Source organism: Cuculus canorus, chromosome 22 (genome assembly GCF_017976375.1).
Source record: "Cuculus canorus isolate bCucCan1 chromosome 22, bCucCan1.pri, whole genome shotgun sequence".
NCBI lineage: Eukaryota > Metazoa > Chordata > Aves > Cuculiformes > Cuculidae > Cuculus > Cuculus canorus.
Window position 1 is genome coordinate 5,445,134 of NC_071422.1, and position 12,142 is coordinate 5,457,275.

At 57.0% G+C, this 12,142-nt stretch overlaps 1 protein-coding gene across 3 annotated transcripts; it reads left to right on the plus strand.

The window, feature by feature from the left end:
- Window positions 1–939: 939 nt before the first annotated feature.
- Window positions 940–8,071, plus strand: RCC1 (regulator of chromosome condensation 1). Of its 3 annotated transcripts, none has more exons than XM_054086541.1 (10): window positions 940–984; window positions 2,294–2,378; window positions 2,499–2,686; window positions 2,960–3,139; window positions 3,225–3,321; window positions 3,904–4,026; window positions 4,241–4,396; window positions 4,748–4,867; window positions 5,927–6,079; window positions 6,661–8,071. In XM_054086541.1, exons 2-10 carry the CDS (start codon window positions 2,306–2,308, stop codon window positions 6,834–6,836), a joined length of 1,266 nt encoding a protein of 421 aa, XP_053942516.1. In that variant the 5' UTR covers window positions 940–984; window positions 2,294–2,305; the 3' UTR covers window positions 6,837–8,071. The 3 variants fall into 3 exon arrangements, with proteins under 3 accessions (XP_053942516.1, XP_053942518.1, XP_053942517.1); XM_054086543.1 differs by having other exon boundaries at window positions 972–995; XM_054086542.1 differs by lacking the exon at window positions 940–984 and adding an exon at window positions 1,255–1,692.
- Window positions 8,072–12,142: the final 4,071 nt, after the last annotated feature.

A 12,142-nucleotide genomic window follows, 5' to 3' on the forward strand; every position in this document is an offset into this window, starting at 1 on the left:
CACTGCTGCACCCCAGCCCCCTCTCACTGACCCCGCAGCCGCGTTTACTGCCTCCCAGCCCCTCTTACTCTTCCCCCATTCACTGCTGCACCCCAACCCCCTCTCGCTCCCCCCCCCCCCAGCAGCCCCATTTACTGCACTCCTAGCCCCTCTTGTTGCCCCCCATTCACTCTTGCACCCCAGCCTCCCCTCACTGCCCCTGCAGCTCCATTTACTGCCCCCCCATTCACTGTTGCACCCCAGCCCCCCTCACTGCCCCCCCCAGCCCCTCTTGCTGCCCCCATTCACTGTTGCACCCCAGCCCCATTTGCTGCCCCCCCACAGCCTCTCTTACTGCCCCCCATTCACTGCTGCACCCCAGCCCCCTCTCACTGCCCCCCTTCAGCCCCTCTTAACTGCCCCCATTCACTGCTGCACCCCAGACCCCTCTTACTGCCCCCCATTCGCTGCTGCACCCCAACCCCCTCCCACTGCCCCCAGCAGCCCCATTTACTGCCCCCTCAGCCCCTCTTACTGCCCTCCCATTCACTGCTACACCCCAGCCCCCTCTCACTGCCCCCCCTCATCCCCTCTTACTGCCCCCCCATTCACTGTTGCACCCCAGCCCCTCTTACTGCCCCCCATTCACTGTTGCACCCTAGCCTCCTCTTACTGCCTCCCCGCAGCCCCATTTACTGCCCCCCCAGCCCCTCTCACAGCCCCTCACCCCTTTTACTGCCCCCAGTCCCCCTCTTTGCCCCCCCCCCCGGCCTCTTTTACTGCCGCAAACCCTTTTACTACCCCCCTCAGCCCCCTTTACTGCACCCTAATCCCTCTCACTGCCCCCCCCGCTTTTACTGCCCTCCCCAAGGCCCTATTACTGCCCGCCCTCCGCTGGGGGCGCTATGCCCGGCGGGGCCGACGGGGGGCGCTGTGCCCGGCGGGGCCGCGGTGGCGCCGCTCTATCCCGCGCAGGCGCGACTTGGCGGGCCCGGCGGGGCGCAGGTCGGATCGCGGTAGGGCCGCGGGGGCGGTGGGGGGGGAAGCGAACGGAAGGGGTACGGGGAGAGGCCTTTGGGAGGGGGAGAATGGGGGATTCCGGTGACCCCAGTGTGTGCGGGGCCCGCGGCGCGGGGAAGGGCCGGAGCCACGTGGGGCGGGCGGGGAATTCAAACGATGGGGGGGGGAGTCGGGCCTGTTCAGGCTGGAGAGAGGAGAAGGGTGCGGGGAGACCTGAGAGTGGCTCCCAGTGGGGAAAGGGGCTCCAGGAAAGCTGGGGAGGGGCTCTGGATCAGGGAGAGGATGACGGGGAACGGTTTTCAGCTGAAAAGAGGGGAGATTGAGATGAGATCTTGGGGAGAAATGTTTTCCTGTGGGGGTGGGGAGGCCCTGGCCCAGGTTTCCCAGAGAAGCAGTGGCTGCCCCATCCCTGGAGGGGTTCCAGGCCAGGTTGGATGGGGCTTGGAGCCCCTGATCCAGTGAGAGGTGTCCCTGCCCATGGCACAGGGTGGAACCAGATAGGCTTTGAGGTCCCCTCCAACCCAAACCATTCCATGATTCTATGTAATGCCTGGTTGTCCTGGGAGCTGTTCCTCTGCCAGAGAAAGCAGATGCTTGGGGCAAAATAACAGCAGCTGCGCTCTTACAAATGCTCAGTTTAAAAAGCCCTTTTCTTGAGCGGAGCTTGGGGCTTCTCCTAAAGAAAATGGATGTGTAAGTTTTCTGAAGACAAGGGTCTGGGGAGACCTTAGAGCAGCTTCCAGTACAGAAAAGGGCTCCAGGAAATCTGGGGAGGGGCTCTGGAGCAGTGAAGGCAGGGACAGGATGAGGAGGAATGGCTTTAGATTGGAAGGGGGGGAGGTTGAGATGGGATATGAGGGAAACATGTATTCCTGTGAGAGTGGGGAGGCCCTGGCCCAGGTTGCCCAGAGCAGTGGTGGCTGGGGTCACTTTAATTTCATACAGCTATAGACAGATATACATCGAGAGAGAAAAATATACAGAGAGGGCCTCTGAGCATCCCAGTGGTGTTTCCTTGGATCAGGATTCAACCTGGCTGCCCCATCCCTGGAGGTGTTCAAGGCCAGGTTGGATGGGGCTTGGAGCCCCTGATCCAGTGGGAGGTGTCCCTGCCCATGGCAGGGAGTGGAACTGGATGGGTTTTGAGGTCCCTTCCAACCAAAACCATTCCATGATTCTGTGAAAGTGGGAGCAGAGGTGGATGCGCAAGTCCTCATCGCATCACCTCAGGTGATCTAGGGTGGAAACCCCAAACCACTGTGGTGCCCCCTAATTGGGTGTCTTTTGCACTCAGATCCAAGACACTATGCCAGGGAAGCGCACTGCGAAGAAGAGCCCAGTGGCAGCAGAAGAGTCTCCTGGAAGGAAGAAGTTTAAAGGTAAGAAAAATCCCTACAAATTTTCACTCCTTGTTGATGGGAACTCCATTGACTGAAACTCCAGCATTGATGGAAGCTTTGTTCCCGCTGTACGTTATCTGTTGTTTTCCTGCCCCACAGTCTCCCACCCATCTCACCGGACACAGCCTGGGCTGGTGCTGACGCTGGGGCAGGGAGATGTCGGCCAGCTGGGCCTCGGGGAGGATGTGATGGAGAGGAAGAAGCCAGCCCTGGTGCCGTTGCCAGAGATGATTGTGCAGGCAGAAGCCGGAGGGATGCACACGGTGTGCCTCAGCCAGACAGGAAAAGTGAGTGCAGCATGGCGGAGGCAGCACTGGCAGTGTGGGGAGGCTGAGCTGCGCTTCCGTTCAAGCTCTGGGATGTGTCCGGGATCAGGAATCTGAACCTGACCTTGCTCTGCTGAGGCTCAGAGCTCGCTCCAGCTTCAAACCTGAGCTCCATGTGGTCTCCATGCCACAGACCACAAGGTTTTAGGGTGTCAAAGGGATAATTCAGCTTGATGGGTCTCTTTGTGTTGCCCTTCTGGGTCCCATCCTGACCGTCTCACTTTTCGTCTGCAGATCTACACCTTTGGCTGCAACGATGAAGGTGCCCTTGGGCGCGACACCTCAGCAGAAGGGTCAGAGACCACACCAGGGCTGGTGGAGCTGCAGGAAAAGGTGGTGCAGGTCTCTGCGGGGGACAGCCACACCGCTGCGCTGACGGACGATGGCAGGGTTTTTGTCTGGGGCTCTTTCCGGGTATGTTGATTCCTCAGATGCTGGAAGCTCTGCTGATGGTTGCTGCATCGGTGACTCATGGCCCCATGTGTTTCTCTCCACCCAGGATAACAACGGGGTGATTGGCTTGCTGGAGCCCATGAAGACGAGCTCCGTTCCGGTGCTGCTCCAGCTCGGTGCGCCTGTCGTTAAAATTGTCTCAGGTGAGCAAGGTCCTGGGGTGTGCACAGGCTGGGCTGGTGCGTTCCAACCCTTGGGAGGAGGTGAAGGTCCAGAAGGTCCATGTCCTTTTCCCTCTTGGCTTCTCCAAGCCAGGTATATGAGGGTGTGCTTGCTCTCCTCTGGCCCCTGAGAGAACAGACCTTGTGTCTCTTCTGGCCCCAACAATGTTGTTAATATTTGACTCAGTCTGATGTAAGATGTCTTACGAGAGTGCCATAACCATGAGTTTGAGTGTCAAAGCACTCACTCTCTTCTCGGCTTTGGGAAGCTGCACAGAGCAGCTGGTGAACTTGTCCAGGGCCCCGGTGGGGTTATGGGTGACCCGTGCCCCTAAACCTTCCCAGGGAAACTTCTTTGGAGTTTCAGATGGGGAACTGGGATGAGAAGAGGGAGATCCTGGTGGTTTAAATTGTGCCAGAAGCTGGTGTCAAGGTATCCGGTGCACTAAACCCCACTGAATTCTCGAAAGCTGGGATTTACATGCAGGCTCCCAGCTCCTGAGTCTATTCTGAGGGATCTGAAGTGTGACTCCTGTTTCCCTCATCTCCCCTATTTCCTCCCAGGGAATGACCACCTAGTCATGCTGACGGTGGACGGTGACCTCTTCACATGTGGCTGTGGCGAGCAGGGCCAGCTGGGGCGAGTGCCGGCGCTCTTTGCCAACCGAGGAGGAAGGAAAGGGCTGCGTGAGTTGCTTTGGTGCCCGGAGTCATGCGGTGCTGTGTCCTTCGGCTGCAGCTCTGTGCTTTGCAGTGGAGCAAAGGGACTCAGTCTCTTCCTCTGCGGCTCAGGGGCTTCTGTGTAAATCAGTTGCTTGGATGCAGTGAGCTGGGTCTAAAAAGGGAGGATGAGGGTGGAAATCATTAATCCTCGTGTGACGCCTCATCTCCTTCCCTTCAGAGCGCCTGCTGGTCCCTCAGTGCGTCCCTGTCAGAGGCAAAGGCAACAGAAGCAAAGTCCGCTTCCAGGATGCCTTTTGTGGAGCTTACTTCACCTTCGCCGTCACGCAGGAGGGACACATCTATGGGTTCGGCCTCTCCAACTACCACCAGCTGGGTGAGCTTCACTTACGTCCCTCCAGATCTCCTGCCTGCTTTGGTCTGGCTGCAGACTGCAGTCCCGTGCGGTCCAAGCCTGGTGTGGGGATGGCTGCTGGGCACTCCAGGCCCTGAACACAAAGGTCCTGCTGGACACACTGGAGCTGGAAATTGTGGTGAGGGCTGCTTAGCCCTGATTTTAGGTCCCAGCCAGTGGATTTAAGCAGAAATTTGATTCTGGGGGCTGGGGAGCCTGTGTGAGGTCTGGTGGGTTGAGATCAGAGGGTTGACGGCTCAGTGCTGGTGCCTGGCCTGGACTGCCAGCAACTGCGGACCTGACCTGCCTGGGTTTGTGCATCCCACCCCACAGGGACCCAGGGCACCGAGCCCTGCTTCTCCCCGCAGAACCTGACGTGCTTCAAGAATTCCACGAAGTCCTGGGTTGGATTTTCTGGCGGGCAGCACCACACGGTGTGCGTCGACTCGGAGGGTGAGCGCTAGCGTGACGGGTGGGCAGGGAGTTGCACAAAGTGGGATGGAGGAGACTCCCACCATCCTTTTCCTGGGGTGGGGAGGTGGTGGGGTGAGGGTGCTGTGCTGGAGCTCTCCTTTTGGAAAAAGACCTGGAGTGTGCTGGTCAACAGCATCTGAACATGAGCCAGCAGTGGCCCAGGTGGCCAAGAAGGCCAACAGCGTCCTGGCTTGGATCAGCCATGGTTTGGCCAGCATGAGCAGGGCAGGGATTGCTGCACCTTGAATCCTGGGTTCAGTTTTGGGTCCCTCACTCCAAGAAGGACATTGATGCGCTGGAGTGCGTTCAGAGAAGTGGAAGGGTCTGGAGCTTATGGGTTCTTGGAGCAGCTGAGGGACCTGGGGCTGTTTACCCTGGAGAAGAGGAGGCTGAGGGTAGACCTCACTGTTCTCTGCAGCTCCCGGAAAGGAGGTTGTGGTGAGATGAGTCCTGGTCTTATCTCCCAAGTAGCAAGAGAGGGGATAAGAGCAAATGGCTTCAATTTGTGCCAGGGGAAGGTTAGATTGGATTTTAGGAAAAAATTCTTTAGTGACAGAGTGGTGAAGCCCTGGCAGAGGCTGCCGAGGGCAAGTGGTGGAGTCTCCATCCCTGGAGAGGTTCAAAAAGTGTGGAGACGTGGCACTTGAGGACATGGTTTGGTTGTCACGGTGGGGTTGGGCTGGTGATTGGACTGGATGAACTGAGAGGGCTTTTCCAGCCTTAACGATTCCATGATTCTAAGTCTTTGGTGTCTGAGGCAACAAGGGCAGCGTGAATTTGGAACAAAGGGCAGGGAGGATGATAGAAACATGGAATCACTTGTGAACTCTGCTCTCACTGGCTGTCCAGGCCTCTGACTGATTTTGGGGAGCTCACAGGTCTCTATCCCACTGTACAGCCCCTGACTTGGATGTAGGGTGTCGTAGAGAGGGGTGATGCTCCCCAAGGAGTCAGACCCAGCAGAGAGGGTCTGGTTATGACCCGCTGCAGGCTTCTGTCCCCTCAAGTCACCTCTCCCTTGTGTCTGTTGTGCCACAGGTAAAGCCTACAGCCTGGGCAGGGCCGAGTACGGCCGGCTGGGCCTTGGGGCAGGGGCCGAGGAGAAAAGCACACCCACGGTCATCTCAGAGCTCCCCAGCATCTCTTCCGTCGCATGTGGCGCATCTGTTGGCTACGCTGTCAGCACTGATGGTGAGTGCCAGGGGCCTTTGCGGGCTCAGGAATGCTGCCCTGTGTGCCCTCCCCGCCCCTCAGCCGCCCATCCCGGATCCAGCTGGCCTCGCACAGCTTCATCGCGTGCTGCTGGCTGGCTCAGGACTGGAGCCAGGTATTGTTTGAGCTCCCCTTCACTGGGGCAGCTGGGCAGCAGCTGCTCAAATATTTTTCTGGGCCCTCAGCAGAAAGGTTTGCACCAGGCTGTTGACCGGGAGTGGGTCATTGGCCTGCTGGTCCCTCTCCACACCATGAACTCTGCTGCTGCAAGACCTGCTCTGGTGATGCGCATGGTTTGCGTAGCATTTCCGAGTCTGAAGCTGTGGGAAGGAGGGTTTGTTAGTAGGCTGATGGATTTGGTTTGCTCCCCACTGCTGAAACAGTGCTTTGGCTGTGAGGTGTGACCCTTCTTTGAGTTGCCAAGCGCTGCTCCTCTTCCTGCATCCCTGGCACCATCGCTCATCCCCCTGCCTGAGAGCCAAATCCCCTTGGATTGACCGCTAGGTCCCCTTGTCCTTGCGGCCACCTGGAAGCCAAAACTCGCATCGCTTCTGTTGCAGGACGAGCGTTTGCCTGGGGCATGGGCACCAACTACCAGCTGGGCACGGGGGAGGAGGACGATGTCTGGAGCCCCGTGGAGATGACGGGCAAGCAGCTGGAAAACCGCACGGTCCTGGCCGTGTCCAGCGGCGGCCAACACACAGTGCTGCTGGTCAAGGACAAGGAGCAGAGTTGATGAAGCGACAGCGCACAGCTGAGCCCAGCGGGATGCCGGGATCCATGCACACCCCCCCACCTTCCTCCTGGGTCGGGCGACCGGTTTCCAGCTCTACGTTCCCTGCTGATGGTGGTGGAGAGGGCAGGAGGCTCCTGGAGCCGGGTCCTGGCAGCGTCTGCGTGGCTGGAGCAGGGCTCTTCAGGGATGCTCATGTTTTCTCCCTGCAAGCGTGTGTCTGTCTTCCCGTGGTGCCTGGTGCTCTGTCAGCTCCTCCAGGTCTGCTTGGTCCTAAACTGATCTCAGTGCTGTGGCTGGATGGGTTTTCCATTTCTCATTTGTGTTTTTTTCAGTAGTTCCAAGCCTGGCAAAACCAAGAGCCTTGTTCTTCACTAAAGAAAACAGTTTGGGCATTAAGCTTTCTGAGATCCCCCTATTTCCCCAGTCTTTGGGTGCTCCCCCCATCCCTTTAACCTGGACATTTTTTACCTCTCTGACTTGGATTTGTCGCTCCCCACCCTCCAAACCTCTCTGGGCTCAGTCTGAGGGAGATCTCAGGCCAGCAGAACTGCTCCCGGGGAGCTCTCTTCTCACACTTGAGCCTGTGGTGGAGAGGGGAATGCTGCTGGAGAATGCCCAGCCTGTGCCGCACACAGAGCTGCGGCTGCTGGAAAAGGGGGGCTCCTGCCTCCCACCCATCACCACTTGTGGGTCTGAGCCGGTTCTTCTGCTTCTGCCTGGAGCAGCCACCTCCAGCACTGCTTTTTGCAGTCCCAGCCACTTTTGCTCTTTCCCATTGCCTTCAGAAAGCTGAAAAACTCCACCCCATGGTTGAGGACTTTGTTATTTTAACTTTTTCTCTTCCCTTCGCTGAGGAAAGAGCTTCATTTGCTGTTAGGGCCTCACTGAGAAGACAGAACCAAAACCCAGCTATGCAGCGAATCGCTCGGAACAACGGGAATTCCTCCTCCTTGTCGCCTCGGAGCTCGCTCTCTGCGCCCGGCCTGCCCCATCTTCTCTTTCCGTGCTGCCTTCCAGGTACCGGGAGTGAGAAGCGGGTCTGCAAAGTTTCAATTTTATACGTTAAGTTATAGCAGTAGGGGGAAGGTGTGTGCGGGGCTTGTACAATGGATCAGAACAGGTTAGATTTTTTTAAAAGAAAATGTAAAGTTATTTTGGTTGATTAATTCAGGAAGAGTGGAAAAAAAACCTGTACTCTTTTAATGTTTGCAATAAATTCAGTTTTGATAAACCCTGGCTTCCCCTGGGGTTTGGAGGGGTGGGCGGCCCTCCTGTGGGCACGGATCTGCTCTGGTGTCACGTTTGAGGAACGGCTGCTCATTTTCTTTCTTGCTGTTCGCAGACGACACTCAGAGAGTTGATCTGCTGGAGGGTAGGGAGGCTCTTCAAAGGGATCTGACCAGGCTGGAACACTGCACTGAGGCCAATGGCATGAGGTTCAACAAGGCCAAATGCCGGGTCCTGCACTTGGGGCACAACAACCCTGTGCGGTGCTACAGACTGGGGGAAGAGCAGCTGGAGAGCTGCACGGAGGAGAAGGACCCGGGGGTAATGGTTGACAGCGGCTGAACATGAGCCAGCAGTGGCCCAGGTGGCCAAGAAGGCCAATGGCCTTGAATAGGTGTGACCAGCAGGTCCAGGGAAGTGATTCTCCCCCTGGACTCGGCACTGGTGAGACCACACCTTGAATCCTGTGTTGAGTTCTGGGCCCCTCGCTCCAAGAAGGATGTTTAGCCTCTGGAGTGTGTCCAGAGAAGAGCAACGAAGCTGGTGAGGGGCTGGAGAACAAGCCTTGCATGGAGCGGCTGAGAGAGCTGGGGTGGTTTAGCCTGGAGAAGAGGAGGCTGAGGGGAGACCTTATTGCTCTCTACAACTGCCTGAAAGGAGGTTGCAGAGAGGGGGGTGCCAGGCTCTTCTCCCCAGTGACAGGGGACAGGACAAGGGGGAATGGCCTGAAGCTGCGCCAGGGGAGGGTCACACTGGATATCAGGAGAAAATTGTTCACAGAAAGGGTCATCGAGCCCTGGCAGAGGCTGCCCAGGGAGGGAGTGGAGTCCCCATCCCTGGAGGGGTTTAAAGGACGGGTAGACGAGGTGCTCAGGGACATGGTTTAGTGGCAGATAAGAATGGTTGAACTCCATGATCCAAGAGGTCTTTTTCAACCTGGTGATTCTATGATTCTCGATAAACCTTGTCTCCGTAAACCCTGTTTGTGTCCTATCCTACTGCTTCTCCATAAACCCTGCCACGTCCTTGTCCCTGAGTTGCCACAGGAGCCTTTCCGCTGGCCAGGCTTTGGGATCTGCACCCAGGTGACCGTGAAGAGGGGAGCCCAGGGCTGAGCGGAGGCTGAGGATCCTTCAGCCGTCACTCGGTGAGATGGGGATGGACTGGGGAGTCTTTGGCCCCGTGCTACCCCTGGGCAAGGAGCTGCCGTGGGCATGGTGGTGTGGGACCACAGTGCTCAGGGAAGGGTGGAGATGGTTTCTTGCTTTGTCAGGGTGCAGGGCCACCCTTGGGTGCTACGGCTGTGTCTGGTGCCGTACACGGGTGTGCAGTTGTGGGACACGGCCGCAGGATGGCAGCAGGAGAAGGTGCTGGAGACTCAGACCACTGATGTGAGACAGGGAGAGGAGATGGTCCCCATGGCACCCTCCCTGTCCCCATGGCACCGCTATTCCTGGAATTTTTGAGCCTCTGCAGACAGAGCAGAACCTGGCACAGCTGGAAGGTGTCTTGGCAAGTCCCTGCCCCAGACTGAGTGCTCACCGGGCACCGTCTGAGCTGAACGGGATGCATGTGTGTGTGTGGCTTGGCGTGGAGACTGGCACTGATGGAGCTGCTGGGATACGTAGAGATCGTGTGCTGTTCAAAAATGATTTTAAGAAGGACAAACCTCACCCTGGTAGGGGCTGAAGGTCCCCAGGTTGTTGCTGGCAGCACAGAGGAGAAAGGGAGGGACCCAAGGTACCAAGCAGCCTGGCCAGGGCCCCGTGTCCCGGTGACAACCCTATGGTCAGCAGCGTTTTGCTTTTCAGCCTCCCCGGTGCAAACCCGGGGCTGCCTGGGTTTGGTGTTGCCCTCATCTTCACTTCCTTAGCTGTCATCCCCTGTGGGTCAAGATCCGTCTCCAAAGGTTCGGTTGTCCTTCTGGGTAACTCCAACCCAAGGGCAGGGACAGCCTTACGGAGCATTTGGCTCACGCTGGTCCTTCCCAGCCTCCACCTCGCCAGATTTCCCTGCCAGGACCATCCATCCCAGTACTCCCAGTTGCTCCCATTCCCTTAAGCCTGGGCAGGTTTTTATGTCTGCTCGCCAGGTTTGGGCAATTTCTGGCAGCACGAGCAGGACCAGGCTGGTGGTCCCACCCTGCAGGATCCCTCCTGGGCCAGATCCTGCCCGGAGCCAATGCAATTCCCTCTTCCACCTCCCCAGATGGGGGCAAAACCCCAGTTGTTCCCCAATGGGATGGGATCGTTCCCATCCATTGGTCATCGAGGGGTTGGTCCTGCTCATGGGAAGGGGAAAACATCCCCTTGGGAGTAGGGAGCCTGTTGAAAGAGAGGGAAAAAGGGCTGGGAAGAACAACAGAATTTAAAATATTCAGAGGGGATGAATCAGCCGGAGTTGTCTTGGGAGTCAGAATGACACTTGAATAGGAAGTTGCTGGAAACTGGGGGAAGGATGAGCGCCCGCGTAGCGGGAAGAGGGTGGGCGAAGCAAAAACAGCTTAATTGAGGAGAGGGAAATATCTCATTAATGAGGTTTTGTGCCGACAGAGTGAGGCCACTGGTGGCGTTTTGGGGAGGAGGAGGAGGAATTTGGGTCTTGTGGTGGGGTTTAGGGGGGGGACCCTGCCACCCTGAATGGGAGTGGGATGGCACAGCCGGACCCTTTCCCATTGCGGGGGGACCCCAGTTCCGATCCCACACTCCCCGTCCCCCTCTGTTGCTACTGGAAATGCGTAAAAGCCTTTTCATTTACAGCCTAAAGATGGGAACGTGGGATTTGGGGCTTTTAGCATCCAAGGAGGATGAGCTCTGGTTCTGGCATTTTATCTCCGGAATAAAAGCACTTTGTGCATTGTTTGAGCGATGGGTGGGATGTTTTTTTCTTGGGTTTTTTTTAACATACTGCTTTTTTGAGTGCGAGCAAGTGTTACCTGCAACGCTCCTGCAGGATCTGTGGGGAGGGAATTGCGTCTTCAAGAGGGTTTAGGGGATACTGAGTTGATTTCTTGTCCTCCTTTTTCCTGCCTTGAAGAGGAAACGAGCTTTAATTATCACCAAGTTGCCTGCTGGCAGGGCCGTGTGGTTTTCTCTGGGCTAATTAAACAGCGTGCCAGGTCGCATGGGTCTGTGATGATGGGTCTGCACGCAAAGGAGAGGGTTTGGACCTTGCGCCGGCCACTCTGCCTCCTTGAGTCTTGTTGTTAAGGCTGGAAACCTGGCCAGTATCTCCCAGTATAACTGGCGCATGGAATGGTAGAGAAGTGTGTTGGGTCTCGTGGGGATGGGAACGGGGCTGAAATGGGAACACGTGGAGCTCTGCCCACTCCTGAAATTGCTGCAAGTCCTGGTTTAACTCCTTTGACAGCCCAAAAGATAGAGAAGACTTCTCGTCCAGATCAGGACATCCCTGGAGAGCCTGGAAATGGGAGCTGGGGATCAGGAGCTGGAAGTGGGAGCCTGGAAATGGGAGCTGGGGATCAGGAGCTGGAAGTGAGAGCCTGGAAATGGGAGCTGGGGATCAGGAGCTGGAAGTGAGAGCCTGGAAATGGGAGCTGGGAAACAGGAGCTGGAAGTGAGAGCTGGAAATGTGAGCTGGGAAATGGGTGCTGGGAAGTAGGAGCCTGGAAATTGGAGCTGGGGATCAGGAGCTGGAAGTGAGAGCCTGGAAATGGGAGCTGGGGAACAGGAGCTGGGGAACAGGAGCTGGAAATCGGAGCCTGAAAATGGAAGCCAGGGAATGTGAGCTGGGAAATGGGAGCTGGAAATGGGAGCTTGGAAATGGGATCTATGGAAATGGGAGCTGGGGAAATGGGAGATGGAAATGGGACTTGGAAATAGACCTGGGAAATGGGAGCTGGGGAACAGGAGCTGGAAATGGGGGCTCTGGAAATGGGAGCTGTGGAAATGAGAGATGGAAATGGGACTTGGAAATGGGAGCTGGGGAACAGGAGTTGGGAAATGGGAGCTGTGGAAATGGGAGCTTGAAATGGGAGCTGGGAAACAGGAGCTTGGAAATGGGAGCTGGAAATGAGAGCTGGAAGCAGGAGCTTGAAATGGGAGCTGGAAAATGGGGGC

Bases quoted from the DNA above. Each gene is read 5' to 3' on its own strand.
- RCC1 (XM_054086541.1), top strand. From the start codon at position 2,306: ATGCCAGGGAAGCGCACTGCGAAGAAGAGCCCAGTGGCAGCAGAAGAG. The intron at 2,687-2,959 runs GTGAGTGCAGCA...TTTCGTCTGCAG, and splicing joins GCCTCAGCCAGACAGGAAAA to ATCTACACCTTTGGCTGCAA. The intron at 6,080-6,660 runs GTGAGTGCCAGG...CTTCTGTTGCAG, and splicing joins CTACGCTGTCAGCACTGATG to GACGAGCGTTTGCCTGGGGC.